The 16,469-nt window shown below is 34.5% G+C and overlaps 2 protein-coding genes across 3 annotated transcripts; both read right to left on the reverse strand.

Moving 5' to 3' along the window:
• Positions 1–3,458: 3,458 nt before the first annotated feature.
• Positions 3,459–10,808, reverse strand: PFI (tubulin folding cofactor E / Pfifferling (PFI)). Its single transcript, XM_085743329.1, has 15 exons — positions 10,316–10,808; positions 9,616–9,786; positions 9,123–9,169; positions 8,668–8,814; positions 8,497–8,571; positions 7,999–8,108; positions 7,262–7,389; positions 7,102–7,163; positions 6,219–6,326; positions 6,094–6,128; positions 4,957–5,019; positions 4,434–4,528; positions 4,269–4,345; positions 4,098–4,175; positions 3,459–3,899 (listed from the first exon to the last, which is right to left on the reverse strand). The coding sequence occupies exons 1-15, from the start codon at positions 10,623–10,625 to the stop codon at positions 3,801–3,803; spliced, it is 1,605 nt and encodes a 534-aa protein (XP_085599455.1). The 5' UTR covers positions 10,626–10,808; the 3' UTR covers positions 3,459–3,800.
• Positions 10,809–11,584: 776 nt separating this feature from the next.
• On the reverse strand, positions 11,585–15,007 carry LOC146944945 (protein TIFY 7-like). 2 transcript variants are annotated; one of them, XM_085743330.1, is made up of 7 exons: positions 14,750–15,007; positions 13,858–14,042; positions 13,116–13,381; positions 12,927–13,014; positions 12,295–12,589; positions 12,087–12,144; positions 11,585–11,889 (listed from the first exon to the last, which is right to left on the reverse strand). In XM_085743330.1, the coding sequence occupies exons 1-7, from the start codon at positions 14,859–14,861 to the stop codon at positions 11,829–11,831; spliced, it is 1,065 nt and encodes a 354-aa protein (XP_085599456.1). In that variant the 5' UTR covers positions 14,862–15,007; the 3' UTR covers positions 11,585–11,828. The 2 variants fall into 2 exon arrangements, with proteins under 2 accessions (XP_085599456.1, XP_085599457.1); XM_085743331.1 differs by having other exon boundaries at positions 13,119–13,381; positions 14,750–14,972.
• Positions 15,008–16,469: the final 1,462 nt, after the last annotated feature.

Here is a 16,469-nt window from a genome sequence, read left to right on the forward strand (position 1 = left end):
TTTGAGAAACTCCTCTTGATAAAGCTACATATAATTGACCATGGTTGAAAACATGTCGTGCAAGATAGATTTCGACATTGGGAATTGTATGCCGTTGTGACTTATTTATGGTAATACCAAAACTTAGTCTAACGGGAAATTGTTTTATACTAAGCACAAAGGGAAGTCATGAACTCGCATTTGTTTTTAATTTAATTATGTGCAAGAATGCTCTTTTTCCAGCATTGCTTTCTGTTAGGATTTCCACATTCAACATATTCTTAAATAAACCACGACATAACAATCGTGTTCCATTACACAGGTCATATCTAGGGTCTATGTTTCGTAACAACATCAAATGTGCACCTTCTTTTACCTTTAAAGTATGTAGTGGGATACTTTCTTGAGCAATTGAGTTTAGGAATTCCTGTTGATATAAGTTATGGATATCCCCTTCAACCTCGTTAAATGACAACAAATTATGTTATTCTCCTGGAAACTAATTATGAATTATGACATTACTCCTCGCCTATGAATCACATACACTCCTCATATTAGATGTGTCTGAACACGTGTTGCATCCGCATCCACAAATATAATTACCCTAAATTATGTGATTTTCTCAAATTATCAACGTTATTGGTGTGTCAGTATCCGTGTTGTATCTGGTGTCGGTGTTCGTATCCATACTTCTTAGCGATCCTTTCTTTTTATGGCCTCTAGATGGTGGTTTGAATGTGACCAAAAACAAAAGATAGTGGTTTGAAGCTTTCTAGTGTTTCTATTTTTAGTTGTTTGAATGTGACCAAAAACAAAAGATAGTGGTTTGAAGCTTTCTAGTGTTTCTATTTTTAGTTGTTTGTAACATGAGTGTTGTTTTCGTTTAACAATTTTGAATTGTATAAATGTTTTTAACATTTTGATTTCACTGTATTTTGTTGGATATTGGGTAGGGGTCATGGGAGCAGTTTATCAATTGTATACATGCAGAACGTTTGCAATCACAAAGAAAAAAGCAATGCTTTTATTCCTTTGAATGGCAGTGGAAGGAGCTTAATGGCAGGGGATGTTATTGCTTATTTTCCCTTTATTTAATAATTAAAAAAACCACGGTTCTCTTTATATAAAAAAAATCACGCTAACATAGTTTGTATAAGCAATTATAAACCAGCAAAGTCAAATAATTATTAAAATTAATCGTAAACAATTTGAATCATAATTGATTATTAACCAGCAAAGTCAAATATGTAATCCATAAAATTAATCTACTTTGATTAGTTGTAACATGAAAGAAAAAGAAAAAATCTAAACAGGTTAGCATATGCAAGTGATGATGGTACAATTCACATAAGGGGACCCAACTTATAGCATAGAATGCAACTTGTGGCATCCACTCTCACTTAAGATTTTTTTATATTTTTTTAGGGAATCACTCTAGATTGACTTTGTTGGTTCTCTTATTTGTATAGAAATTTGTAATTAACTAATACTACATTAGTTGTATTCCTAACGTTTGTAATTAGCGGCTTATGCTTATTAGTTTTGATAAAAACAATTAACTCATATCAATTAGTCCCATGCATGGTTAGAATCAAACGATTAGTCTTTCCATCTTAGAATTAATCTGTTTTAGAGGAAGAATTAAACAGTTAGTTATTTAAAAGAGATATTCATTTCATTAGTATTATTTCCATAAGGAAATGAAAAAAATGCTTTAGTCAGAAACAAACCATTGAAGTCGCTCACGCTTTAGCAAAAGTAACCCATTTTATGCTGACTCCCATTATTTACAATGATTTAATGTGATTATATGAATGTGTAAAAATATTTTACGTTGTTAATGCATGAAATTATAATAATACTAGTAGAGAGTTACTCTAACTAAGCAAGGCACGGATACAGTACAGAGAGGTTTCCCACTATGATTTGAGAGTCTCTTTGACTCAACTATCTTTAGAAAGGCAGTTGAGTTTTGTAAGTATGTTGGTGTCCCGATGTGGGGTAGGGTAGGGCACCTCGCCTTACAAATTAGTATAACCAACTTATTAGCCAGGTTAAGGTTAAGCTAGCGTCGTGGAAAGCTAAGCAATTGTCATTTGAGGGTAGAATTACTCTTTCCAAAGTTGTTATGAGGTTCTCCCTATTTATCCTATGATGACATCTTCTATCCCTAAGTCTTGTTTAAATGAGATCCAAAAGATTCAAAGGGTGTTTATTTACGAAGCTTGGTTTGAATTTGCGTAGTGGGGACACTTATTTGTGACGGGTGTGAGAAGTTATTAAATGCAAATATGCAAGGAGTGGTCCTTGTGTGGTGTGAAGTAACTACTAAGGCGCATGCATGATTCTAGTTTATCGAAGAGTTTGGTTTCTTTATGGCCAAAGTTTGATCTTTGTGAATTTTTATTAATTGACAGTAAGGGTGATTGGAATTTTCATTTATTAATGGACTGGCTTCCTTTAATATTGTTGATAGATTACATGTAATGCTCCCACCCTATAGTGACCAAGAAGTTGATCAAACGCATTTGGAGCCCTTCCAATTTGAATACTCTATTTTTTTTTTTGTTGGTTTCATCGGCTTATAAATTAGTGTACTGGTACCACCAAGTGTTTAGTAGTAATTCAGTTCATAAAAGTAGAAATCGTATTCAAGCTTGGATGCAGGGAAAACTCCCAAGGAGGGTTGGGTTCATCTGAACATGGATCGAGCTAGCAATGGGTTTAGTGGTGCTGGTTGTGGTGGTCATGTTCGGAGGGATCAAGGTGCTTGATAATGTGGTTTTTCAAAGAACTTAAGGAGGAGCAATGCTTATTTGAGGAGCTATGGGGTGTTTTGGAGGGATTGCGGATGGCTAACTCTCGTGGGCATACGAAAGTTGAGCTTCATGTGGATTCTAAAGTAATTGCATATACATATCGTGAAGCTAATTCATGTGCTGATACAATTGCAAATATGGGTTGTGAGCATGGTCCCATACTGATATTTTATGAGCAGTGTCATGCCCCAATTTGATATTTTATGAGCAGTGTCATGCTGGCGTTAGAACTTTGATTATGGCTAATTTGTTGGGATTGCACCCCTAGATTAATTGCTGTTTAGTTTTTTTTCGGACATAGGTCCTCTTTGTTTCTAACTGGCATAGAAAAAACATAAGGTCGGTACGTAACCCAAACTAGATGAACCTAGCCAACCAAGTAACTCTTAACAAACACTTTGAGCAATCATAATGAAAAACAAAGGAGAAACTTCTAAAATCGATTCCAAAAATTCCATGAGCTTCACACACGGCTCCGTTTCGCATTAACAAAATGCAACCTTTTACTAGTAACAAAAAATAAAAAGTTGTATTTTATCAACAAACAAAAATGTTGGACTGTTGTTGCTTTTTTATGATCATTTCCCAATATACCATTGATTCTATGAGACCCAAATGTCATTGAATCAAACTAGAGATTCACACACGACACTATTGACATTTAAGGAAAAAGACCATCAAATTAAAATATTCCAATAACTTTCCACACAATCCGAGTACATATGTACACAATCAAAAATTATAATAATTGTGTCGTCCAAAAGTACAATTCGAGACAATGTATGCCATATAGAAATACACTTGGGTGTTTTAGTAGCGAGCACGAGGTAAAAAATAACTCCCATCAAATAGTGCATCAAAATCCCAAAATAAGAAGTTTGACCGATGCATTTACCAAAATCTTATTACCTACTAAACAGAATAGATTCTTCATTATAAAGTCATTCTTTTCTATAAGATTAATCGCACCTAAGGCTGATCATAATATTTTTGAGATTTTGATCAACAATCTTCGTCTACAAGGATAACTGAATCATTGCCAACCCCAAAGTCCATAAGCGATGACGAGTCATTGTCAAGCAGCAAGGGCAATGGAGATCCCTGAAAATTCAAATCCATGTAACAACTAATTTCAATCACAAGTTTGCAGCATATCAGTTTGAATTTGTTTTATTCAACCAAGGCAGATCAAAAATGATTTTGAAGATCGTCCTAAGGTTGTTGCTTCCCCCTCAATGAAATTTGAAGTCGGGATTTCATGATAATAAATAGCACAGTTTATTCTTAATAGAAACAAACCTCTTCTTGAAGAAATAAATTTAGCTTCATGGACTTCAGCTTAAAAAAGCTATCACAGAGAAATTTTAGCTTGCCAACCTGAGAGAAACATAGTAATAAAAAGGATTGTTTAAATGTCTTGATAGACTCAAGTCTCAATATTATATTGCAAGGAAAGTATTGATATTTTACTGTGGTTGTTGCTGGCAGCTTCTTTGTCAATGGTTTTTTCTCACCCATGGATGCTCCAACACACTTCAGAGTGACAGCTGCATTTAATCTCTATTCGAGTTAATTAAGCTATTGAAAGTTCAGAAAAAGAAGCTGGTGAACAAAATTAACATTTAGAATCCATACACAAGAATCCTGAGCTAATTGCTTGTGGGCCACCAGTTGTTCCAATTGAAGGCGGTTGATCTTCAATTTCGTAAAAATTCTTAAGCTCGGAAAACCTGCAATAAAGTGTGAAATCTAGGTTTACATATTTCCTCTTTATTATATGATATGTGATCCTACTGATTGAATTTCCAATCAGACTAGTTCACTAGACCCGACATCTTAAACAAAATTGCAAACACCTTCAATCACTCTTATACAATCAAGGGGATATAAGTTTAGCTTAGTGGTTACATTGAGAAAGTTAAGCAGTCAAGTGTTAAGGTGGGAGAGGGTACCATCCTCACCTCCAACAAAATACTAACTATACTAACATTTGTCATTTAAGAGGAAAAATTGCTCTATTAGTCAGAACCCCCCAGAGTTACTAACTTCTGAACAACATTTTCATCGAGCTTTCTCAAGCCATCACAAATTCACAGCACATACTGAACATAGATCATAGAGCAAAGGTCCCAACAACCCCTCACTTGCATGAATTTACCTGGGGTGCTGTTTGATTTCTTCAGGATTAGCATGCAACCTTGAGACCACAAGCCGAACATACCTGCATAGAAATTGTAAATAAAACATAAGATAAAAAATTCTTTGCATAGAATGCCAATAAGATGTAAACCGTTAATTGAATGAGCCAATACATGAATCCAATGGCCATTCCTTAAAGGGGAACCAAACCACAAATGTATTCACAACAGTAAATGTGAGAAAAAGATTAAATCATTTCTCGCATAGCAATCCTTGATATTAAAGGAATTTCTTAGTGAAGCGAATGAATTAAACATCTGTTGTGACATGCCCAGAGAGAAGAGAACTTCAAAGCTTTTATAGATAGCTGGTGCCAATCCAGGCAGCAGGGGGATTGGTACAGGAAGCTACAACTTGAGTTTAAGGGTTCTGACACAACTCACAAGAGTGGGTTTGATTGGTGTTATGCCTTATTCTCTTGCATTTGATTGAGTATTCTGTATTTATATTGTCTGGGCGCTTTATTTGACCCAGGAGGCTCAGAAACGTTTGGGTTAGTTTCGTACCTGCTCGTTCGAGAATGGCCAAGAAAGAAAGCAAGATGAGAGAAATTCTCTGGAAAGGATTCACCCTCAATAATAGTGTCAAAGATGTCCCTAAAAACCTTTCTTCTTCTACAAGGATATTTGATTGAAAGTAAATGGCCAGAAGGGAAGAAGCAGTTAATTTCCGCTTTCCATGGAATACAGTCATCCAATGGTATACAACATATGACCAACAATGACAAGGAGAGCTACCCGAGTAACCACCCACCCATGACTGAAGTAGCACCTTGTGCTGCAATTCTAAAAGAGATCATTCTCTCCAAAGGTATGACAGGGAAATGAATGAATTTTGCTGAATTACAGGATGGTGAACAAGCCAGCTCTCCAATGAGGAAATGTATGTAGTTTAAATACACATATTAAATACCACAAGTCCAGAACTAAATGATCAGAAAAAACAGGAGCAACACAAAAATCCATTATAGTTAAGGGCACTACTAAAAAACTATAAGGTAAAACCCTTGACAAACAATACACATAATAGATTATTATAATAGATGTTTCAATTTCTTAATGTGTATTTGCAGCACAAAGTTTTAAGAAGCATGTACCTAATCTCAGAGTCCTTCCTTTCACGTGAGGTAATCTGAAAGGATAATTAGACGTAAATGCATTACATTTGGTTAAAGAGTATATAAAAGGTGCAAATAAGCAATAGAGGGATCTTTCATCGCACCTCACTCCCATTCAATATCTGAACTTTTGCTAAACGAGCGATCAAAACAAATCTTGGAGCCCCACCTTTCGCAGCATCAGTTATTGGGTTTCCAGAAAGCCTGATATCCTTTATAAAGATATATAATTAGAATAGAATCTAGCTGCCATAAGTAAGATGCTCTAGAAAAATAAAATAGTGAAGAAAAACAGAGGATAGAATAAGATAAATAAAGGAAAGAATGTAGTGATACATATAGGGAAACAAGCTGTACAAACCAAAATATTTAATTCAGAGGAAACTTGTAAATGTAAAGATTCTCTGCTAAAACAGATCATTACTGTTTAAAAGGAAATCTGCAAAATTCCTCTCCTAAGGCATATGTAGGACAAAAGCCAGAAAGAGCGTCACTCATTGCTAAGTAGAGTGCAATTAAGGATGCAGCTTAGTACTATCCGCAAGTGACAAAGTGTTTTAAACTTTTTTTGGGATTATGGTGCTCAATAATGGATTTTTCAAAGAGGTTTCAATAGTAGATATTCAGATAGATTAGAAAGCTATGGTTTCTTCTTTCTATGTCTTCTTATCGAATCCTGGATATTATTTCTATTTTTTTCTCTTTAAGATGACATATAATCCATTTCCGTTGTAGTTCAGTATTCTCTAACAAAGTATAGTAGAGTACTAAGTTATAAACATCAATAACTGTCTTTCTTTATTCTCAAATCAATCGCTAAACCAGAAGGGAAAACTGCATGCTGAAATATCAGGTTGGCAAAAATGATAAAATGTGAATTGTAGCGAGAGTAATAAACAAACAGCATCCATGCCATGCATGCATAATCATGAATTAAATAAAATAAATAGAAAAAGGATAATACATACTTCACAGTAAGAACCTTACCACCAAGTTAGGAAACAGATTTAATGAGTCAACAGAGGCTAAATCACTAATGTTGTTGTCACCTGTATGATAATTGAAAGACTTAAAAGGTCAGCTGATAGCCAGAATTCACAACGCGTTTCAGTATGATGATCTTATCAAGAGGATAGCATTATCATACCCAACAGAAGGCAGCGCAGTTTTTGAAAGGGTTTCCAGCCCGTAACTTCTGATTCATAATATTGTGAACCATCATCAGGATAAAAGAGAGAACTCAAACAATTCTTGTTCAAATAAAGCTGCTCCAAACTGAAACAAAACATAATAATTTCAAAAGCTTATCAAATTCAACATACTCTAAACCAAATCTAACCAACGGCACAGGAATTTTTCTAGGGAAGAAGAATTATAAACAAAAGAAAAAGATACAATTACTACTCTAATGATACAGAGACATGTGATTCGACCACATTTCACTTTAATTATACAACTAAACTATCATGCTGAAGTTGAACACTTGCAATAAATGGCTAGCAGAAACAATAACTGGATGACTAAAATGTGAAGTGGTTAAGAGATTAAGTAATGAGCAGAAAATTTAGGTTCAATCCACATGGAAGCAGATTTGATTATTGAAGTCAGATGTGTGTAAAAGTTTAAAAAAAAAAAAAAAAAATAGAGTGCAAAAGCATCATGTGAACGGAATGACATCCCAACTATGTCGGCACCCCATCCCCTTCACGTATCATTTGGCAAATGACATTTGCAGCACTCTATTAATATTATTATGAAGATGAAAAATAGACAAACCTTAGGTGGAGTAGACCAAAACCCAAGGGAGTACAAAGTTAAAATGACATCATTCTAAACTAAAGTCAGAACTGTATTTTAGAACTAGACAAAGTTTTCTTTACCAACCATCTTAGCTGAGAAAGCTTCATGACTTCGCTCCATTCCGCTATACAATTATCTTCCAAATTCAACAGTCGCAGAGAATCAAAACCCCAAACCATAGAGGATGACACAGGCTGAACAGAAAAAGGAAAAAGATGGCTTAAAATTGTGACTTATTTTATAAAGTTGATGAGGAGTAAAGCTACATAAACATGAAAGTGAAAACCTATATACAAACCTATCATATTAACTAAGTTCCTATATTGTTAATGTGAAAACAGAAATCGTATAACTGCAACATCTACCATAAAATTTAAGAGGAAAAAAACATCTTTATTGGCTTCCTGTAATTGGATACATTTTTTATACCCCTCTGTTAAAAAAGAAACTTTTGAGGACAAGGAGAAACATAACAGGATGAGAAATAGTGAAGACTGTGTCAACAATGCTACTCCCTACTTAGGCTTCACTTAAAAAATCCAACATATTGAACAAGCATGTTATTGAACCAATATAACATACCAGTATTCTGCTTATATTGTTTCCCATGATATGTAGCTCTTCAATTGTTGTCAATGACTGTCTAAGCAGTTCAACCTGCCCAGTTACAAAGGCAATATTTAGCAACTCCTAATTAAACCTGAAGGAAATATAAGCAAGAGACATAAGTTGAGAAAAGAGAAAGAAGGAAACCTGCTCCCAATCTACACCGGTATTATTTAAAACCAGAACACGGATGCTTTTCAGTAATGGAAGCTCAGATTTATATGGTGACATTAAGTTGTAGGATAAGTTGAGAGCCTTCAGAGCAGGTAACTGTTCACAAATGATGCCAACATCCTGCAAAAAGATATATGAAAATGGATTAAATAGCAATTGCTGTGTTGACCAATCACTAAAAAGATAGTGGGCCATGCAAAGTAAATAAAAGGGAGTTTTACAAGTGATCCTAGTGCTATTTTTGGAATAGAAAAAAGGTTTTAACAGGAGATGAAAGACAACGTCGACAGGTATGCAGATAATAGTTATCCTCCAAAATATGTGATCCAAGTGTTTTTTTTGCCAATGGTGTGAAGAAAATAAGCAGACTCAAAGCTGCAGCAGTAGCCAGGAGAGAATAGTGCACAAAACCTAGTTGCAGAACATACCTTCCACTCCGAAAGAAGGTTCCCGGACAGATCCAGTTCTTGTATATCTATTAACAGAAAGGTACAGTTTAAAACATGGATTTTGTTCCGTTCATATTTTCTTAGAGGATAAAATCAGATATCAAAGTTTCCTATTGTAACTTCAAGTAAAAGCAGCTTAACCAGAATTTCAAATAAAGGTTTGTGACCTCAATCTGGGCCACGTCATATCAATTTTTATGTTTCCGAAATCATAACACAACCGCGATTGAGGCCACGTCGACTGCATTTGACCAGGATTCTTTGCAAAGTCAAGAATTGCAACGTGACCGCAACTGTTGCCGCTTTTTAAAACCGCTATCTTAACCAAGGTAAAAGCAACCAATTCAATAATATTACAACAATTCTATCAACCTCCCTGCCCAAAATCAAAAACCGAAGCCACTAGTTTGATTGATGTTTCATTTATCTTTATATAAACAAAAAAATAGGATTGTTATAGAGTTAAACTTACGCGGCACAGTAGTACTAATCTGACATGGAATTCCAGGGGAACTAACACCCATAAATGCCAATGATGCATTTGTCAACTCCTCAAATCGACTTAGCTTATCATCAAGTTCATTTTTACCCAATAATTGAATAGAAACTCGTTTATTGCTACTCGAAAGAACATACATTTCATCTGCAAAAAATAAAACAAAATAATACATTACTTTCCAAGCACCCAAAATACATATAAATAATATACACATAATTGGAAATGAATTTAGTGATATAGTATAACTAAGATGGTAAAAAGTTGCAGACACATTTTATATGTTGGGGCGCAGGTTTTAACCAGCAATTTTCCACCTCTGTTTCAATGCCAGATTTTAAGCTTATAGCTTATAAGTTCATATGATAAAAAAAAGACTTACTTAGTAACTTCTTTTCTCAAGAGCTTATAGCTTATCATTTTTTCTCTCACTTTTACCCCTGTCATCTTACTTGAAAACATTAAATATTAAGTGAACATATTTTTTATGTCATTTCGTATTTACAACTAGCTAATTCAACTACTAATTTTACCAAACAGTTATCTGTTATAAGTTACAAGCTAGCTTATAAGCTATCCACTATAAACTAGCTTATCAACTGTCCACTATTTTTTGTCAAATGTGTATGAGTTTCGCAATTGAAAAAATGAATTGAAGTGAGAGAGATATACGCACCCTCTTCATCTTTAGTAGAAGTACTACGATATCTCTTTTCAAGAGCTTCTAAAACCGAAATCCCATCACACAGATTCTTAGGACGAACAAATGAAGCAGAAGTTTCATTCTTAGCATGAAAATAACGAACACCATTGATGGATCCATCATGTTTACCATCTCCATGATCCCAATCAACTCCAACCCATGATTCTGAATAGCCTTCTACAGTTCCCACATACTTCACTGTGCCGATTCGCGTTGAATCACCAGATGCATGTACTCGTTGGCCTACTTGAAATTCGGGTGTTGAATTTGGACAATCCTGCATCTTTTGTTTTGTTGAATGTTGAAGAGAGTTCAACCTAGTAGTAACACATTGTTTTGTTCCTTCGAGAAAATGTAGATCACGATTAGTTAGTTTGCAGTGTACGATGAAACTGGTCGGCGGCGATGTCGCAGGTTATGATAATCTGTTTTAATCTGTTTTTGTTAACTTCTAAATGAAAGTGATAACGAGAGAGAAAATTAAAAAAGTGGTTTTTATTTAATTGAATGCCTTATATTTTATTTGATTTGATGATTAAGATGTCTTAATATATATTATCATAGAATACGATTTTGAACAGTGCAATTTTCAATTGTTCATTTCAATATTAATTATATGAGAACTTGAGTTTTGATTTTTTGTGGGAACAATTTTTGTGATACTTTATTTATTATGGTTATTTTTCTATGAAATGCGAAAGATTAATGCAAAAAATATTAATAGGAAATTTTGGTTAACGAAAATCGTGTAGTTTAGCATAATATGTAACACGACATTGTTAGACTGGGTATTTTTCGTGGTGTCTTGGATGTTTTGTTTATAAAATATCATTACTCTTTTATTTATTTGTTGTTGTAAACTAACATATTCACATAAAATCACCAAAAACAAATCTTTGGAATATGTAATCCGGTCAGAGATAATTGGAAGGAGATTTGTGATTATAGCTCTAATTCACTTGATTTTTATGTTTTCAGAACTCTTCGTTGGATTGCTTGCCAGTTCTGATGTTGTAAGAGTTGACAATCCACAACTTCCTGAAGAGGGATCTTTGAAACAGACCCAGAGACTCATTGTAATCACTTTTAGGAAGTGCTTTGCAATCGTTGCTGTCATTGTTTCTTTGTATGCTTTACATTGAAAGTTTGAGTTTTTCTGTAAACCTTCATTTAAATTTTTTTTTTTTTTCCAAAGGCCAAACTAGAAATAGGAAAAGAAAAGAGTTATCCAATGCTAACACATTGTTTGAAACTGAAATCAAGTCCACCTTTGAATTAACAAAGTAAAAGCCCTACACCACCAAAGTTATCAACGTACTTTACAATGTCAGCACAATTTGTGCTCAGCGACAATGATTGCATTTATAGGTTTCAACTTACAACGACATTTTTCTTTTAAGTAGTTTCCTAAGGCTAGGGACTATTATCCTTGCCCTGCTGAGAGAGTATTAGTAGCAGTATCTGCAGAAAAGTTAACGCCGTTGTATTATGATGAAGTACACTCTTCAGATTTCTTGTTAATGTTATATGGTGCTGCATTCATCACCCTGCAAACACAATACTAAATGCTTAAGTAATGTAAAGTACTACAATGCTAAGTTTTAGTAAAATTAGCTAAGTTATTATCCTCATTACCCCTCAATTTGAAGGGGCGCAAAAAAAGTAATGTGTGTAGAAATGGTTGCCCTTAAATCTAATCTAGGATGGTATTTTACTTTTATAAAGAAAAGGCATCAATACTAACCTCTCCTTGCGCTTTTCTAGAAAACGAGCCAAGGATGCTTTCCGAGCCTGAGGTATCGCTGCATAAAAGATTGGTAGTGAAATTATTAAATGTGTAGAATGGATTTGTTTCTCTTCAATGTGTAAAATGTAGACAAATATCCCCAAACAAGATTTCAATAAACAAAATAATCTAACTGCAATAATGAGAAATGGTACTTCCAGCATACCTGACGCCAGCATGGTAATGGCATCGATTACTCTTGGAGGCTCGGCATTGCTAACAGGAGTGATGGGAACACCAGTTGTTTTAACTGCGAGAAATTCATTGGTGCTAGTTGAGCCACTGCCTGACTGTGCACCAGTATGCGATGAAATAGATATGGGACTTGGATGACCAGAGGAGGCTGGTGCATTTGCAGGTTGACTCACGGGCACACCGTCACCAGGTGCCTGAAGTTCTGTATGTGCTATGTTAGAAGCCACTGATACACCATTCCTAGCCAACAACAGGATAGCTTGTGCCTGAAGAAATAGTGCCACAATTAAGCTTGGCTATAGTCAAGGCCAAGTTTTTTCGTTAACCAAGTTATTGGTGTGATCCACCGACTTTGCTGACGACTAGTCTCTGTTTGGGAGCATGGCTGACCACCTTCAGCGGGGTCTATCCTCTCAACCATTTTTTCCCCATCCACAAGGCTCGAATCAGAGACCTAGCTTAAGGGATCCGAGTCCAGTTTTTCACTCGGACCAATGTAATGTTGGTGATCAAGGTCAAGTTGGCAAGGAAAAAAAAATGAATTGTGGCCTTTTTACCTTGTATTTATTTATAGGCAGAAGGAATATAAACAAAGAGAGATACCTTGTCGGCAGGGACGTCATTGAAAACATTGACGGTACCCGCATAGAAGATGGTAAGTTGGGAAGAAGGCAGAGATGGTTTCACATTGCTGTTTCAAAATAAAATCAATCATTATAGAAATGAAATACAAACAAATTTGTGCACTGTACACATAAAAGTTAATCATAAAATTTGAATTAGTAAAATTACTACGATTCAGGCATTCCAACGACGGCACCAATGGTGGGAAGAGTTGGTTGAGGCGATGTAACAGGTATTCCCCCAAGTAGTGGCAGCTTCATATGATTACCATTCATATTCTGACCAGCAGTTACAAAATGATTCCTCGGGAATGAGTTCGTCAATGAAACTGTATTAGCTTGATTGGAAAGTGAAAACATCTTCACATCATGTTGTACAGGATATGGAATAAGTGAAAAGTGAAAGCCACCTTGCCCATCATGATTGAAAGATTTCTAAATATTAATTGCAAACAAACAATAGAAGGAAGTGAAGGGCAAAAAATCATCAGCTGATCAGTGTTGAATGTAAGATCTTGTATATTAAGATTTGAAATATTGCAAAACAACTTGTACTTGTTTAAATTTGAGGATTCCCTTAATTAATATACTACTAAGTTGACTTACAATTAGAATACCAATCAGACTAGAATACACTGGATCATCCAAATGTTAAATGTTCATAAACTAATATTACTTATTTTACTTTTAAGTCAACGACTTAATCCATATACCCCGTCAATGTAAAAAATGTTACACAATCAATCCAGCTTAACCGTCGATCATTACAAACGTTTAACTTTAATCATAATTTCTTCAAATATTACATATGATTGATTGTGATTTGTTGTCAGTGTAACTATGTAAAAAAAATACACTAATCTTGTATCAAAGTTTAAAGCCTGAACAGCACGGAAAGGGTAGCATCAAACCTGAGGTTCAGCAGAGAGTTTTTTACTACAGTCAAATGCATCTGGAGTCATAAAACCAGCAGATGTTATGGGATCAGATAAGATCTTAGTATTATCATCTTGAGAAACCTCAAAAGACATCAAATGTGGTTGAGCAGATACTTTGTTGGAAAAGGGCCATTGTGCACCCGAACCCTTTGTGAAGCCTACACATACCCACTATACCTTAAGGGATAAAAAATAGATTGAAAAATTCACAATATGGCATCCACTAAGTGTATATGTTTGGTTTCACTTTTGGAGAAGTCAAATTTGATTCTAGATGTATAGAATTGATTTTGAAATGTTTGGATCTTTTCGGATATGATTGATTTTGTTTCTAGAATTGATTCAACTTCAAATTGGAATTAGTAACCTTTGACTCCTACAATTGATCTTAGCATTAAATTTATCATTCAATCCATTTTTATACGAGAAAAATGTCAATTCAAGTCACTTCTAGTCAAAATCAATTTTACAAAGTCAACTCATTCAAATTCAACTTTTGTAACGGTAAAACCAAACACGCGCTAAGCGCATGTTTGGAATCACCGATCAGTTTGACAAAATTTGGTGGCACGTTATTAAACTCACCAATCACCATCAAATTCACCATCCATCTAAACATGCACTGATCTTAAGGAATATCTTATACAAGAATCTCTTAAAAAATAAACAATATGGATAAGAAGTTGATAACAAATTTTCCCCGGAATTACAAATTTAGCACACATAGATGCTACTTTAAATATCTATAGTACAAGACACAAAAACTTACTTAGTTCCACCAATCAAATTAAACACTCATGAATGTTTGCATGCATGGTACTCTGAACAAAAAACGGTTATCCAAAGAAAATTGAAAAGTACTTGCCAGAGTGTTTGCATGATCCATCATCACCATTATGGTTGATTTCCTCCTCCTTAGCAGTACCATGGAGTAGTTCTTTTTCTTTTGAGTTCAAACCCATGAAATCTCTCACCATTTTTCAGAGACAAAGGAAAGGTAACTTCCTTCTTCAGAAAATCGTCAACAGAAGAAGAAAGAAAAAGGACATGTGTTATTATTGTTTCAGACAAGTTTAGTAAGATCTTGACTGTTAAATAGTAAATGCTTATTTATTAAGAAAGCAAATAAGGTGGTTGATTTGCCGGTAGAATGAAGGGATGGCCCAGTTAAAAGAGCACGTGCGTTATCCTTTTTAGTTTTAATTTGTTGGTGCCTGAGCATCCACAATGGTAGTTCCCTAACAAGGACTCCTTAAATGGACCCCAAGTGACACATCACTCATTTATAATTTTTTAATAAAAGCACCTATTAATGACTCAATGACTCCAATGACAATACACTAATAAGGACTCCAATGAAAAGTACTTAAATATGTCCCACTATCTTTACATATTAAACAAAAATAATTTATTTATGGAAAATGCTAGATATCAAGAATGATTTTATCAAGAAAGATTCAAGAATGACATGGCAGAATAATCACCCTTAGATTTCAGGAGAAAAAAAAATACTTAACACCCATCACCCCATGATTTCCGGCCAGGCTGAGATTTTATTGGCTAACATTAATTTCGGGACAATTTCTTGATAAAATCTAAGGGTGGTTATTCTGCCATGTCATTCTTGAATCTTTCTTGATAAAATCTTTCTTGATGTATAGCATTGCTCTTTATTTATTACTCATTTTTACAAGTGGGACCAAGTAGTACACATTGTTATACCCTAATTTTGGACCTAAAAATACTAGTCAATTTTTCTTTTCTTGCATTATAAGTCATTTGGACTGTCTCTGATCAATTCCATCTTTCTCTGCATTTTATTTCAAAGTTATTTGCAAAATTCACATGTAAGGGTATTTTAGTCATTTCCCATGTCAAATTTCTTTCAGTCTTTTAAAAATTTGGTTGAGTCCTTTCAAATAGTTTGAATAAGTCCTTGTTTCAATCTCATGTCAAAATCCATTTCAAAAAATTTGCATTTGAAGTCATTTTGAGTCAGTTTTGCCCCTAGGGGCATTTTGGTCATTTCAAGTGTCAAGTCACTGTTTAAATCTTAAAAATTGTCTCTGAGTCTGTTAATTTTGTTTGAATGAGTCTTTGCTTCAATTCCTTGTTAAAAATCCATTTTAAAATTCGTATCTGAGTCATTTACAGTCGTTTTAGCCCCAGGGGCATTTTGGTCATTTCACACGAAATTTCGGCAGAGAGGTACTTTAAAGTACCTCATTTAGGCCATTGGTTCATTTTAGTCCGTTTTGTCAAATTTTAGTCGTTTCGCTTTACGTTTAGTCAAATTACCATTTTTTTTATTCCAAATTTTATTTTTAGTTTTTTGTCTTTTTTTTTTCTTTCTAAGTCCTAAAAATTCCAATAATGTCATTTCAGTCCCTTTTAGTCTTTTTTATTATTTTTTTGCATTTTTTGCAGATTGGTCCTTTGTTTGTCACATTTTGCAGAAAAATCCAAAGTCAAAGCAGTTACAAAGCGGTCAAAGTTTGTTACAAGCCTGTGTCCACATGGCAGTGCCTAATTGGTCCAGATATTCCAAGTGTCAGTCTATAAAAGGGGCAAATCATCACAGATCC

This window comes from Medicago sativa, chromosome 2 (assembly GCF_051527215.1).
Source record: "Medicago sativa cultivar Bolivia chromosome 2, Bolivia_mono, whole genome shotgun sequence".
NCBI classification, from domain to species: Eukaryota; Viridiplantae; Streptophyta; class Magnoliopsida; order Fabales; family Fabaceae; genus Medicago; species Medicago sativa.

What these genes read in the sequence shown, in the direction of transcription:
- PFI (XM_085743329.1), bottom strand. Translation starts at nt 10,625, where the DNA reads ATGCAGGATTGTCCAAATTCAACACCCGAATTTCAAGTAGGCCAACGA. An exon ending in GATTAGTACTACTGTGCCGC is followed by an intron (nt 9,170 to 9,615) that starts GTAAGTTTAACT and finishes TTCTGTTAATAG; the next exon opens with ATATACAAGAACTGGATCTG. An exon ending in GAAATCAAACAGCACCCCAG is followed by an intron (nt 4,529 to 4,956) that starts GTAAATTCATGC and finishes ACTTTATTGCAG; the next exon opens with GTTTTCCGAGCTTAAGAATT.
- LOC146944945 (XM_085743330.1), bottom strand. Translation starts at nt 14,861, where the DNA reads ATGGTGAGAGATTTCATGGGTTTGAACTCAAAAGAAAAAGAACTACTC. An exon ending in CATTACCATGCTGGCGTCAG is followed by an intron (nt 12,145 to 12,294) that starts GTATGCTGGAAG and finishes TCTTTTATGCAG; the next exon opens with CGATACCTCAGGCTCGGAAA. An exon ending in CTAGAAAAGCGCAAGGAGAG is followed by an intron (nt 11,890 to 12,086) that starts GTTAGTATTGAT and finishes TTGTGTTTGCAG; the next exon opens with GGTGATGAATGCAGCACCAT.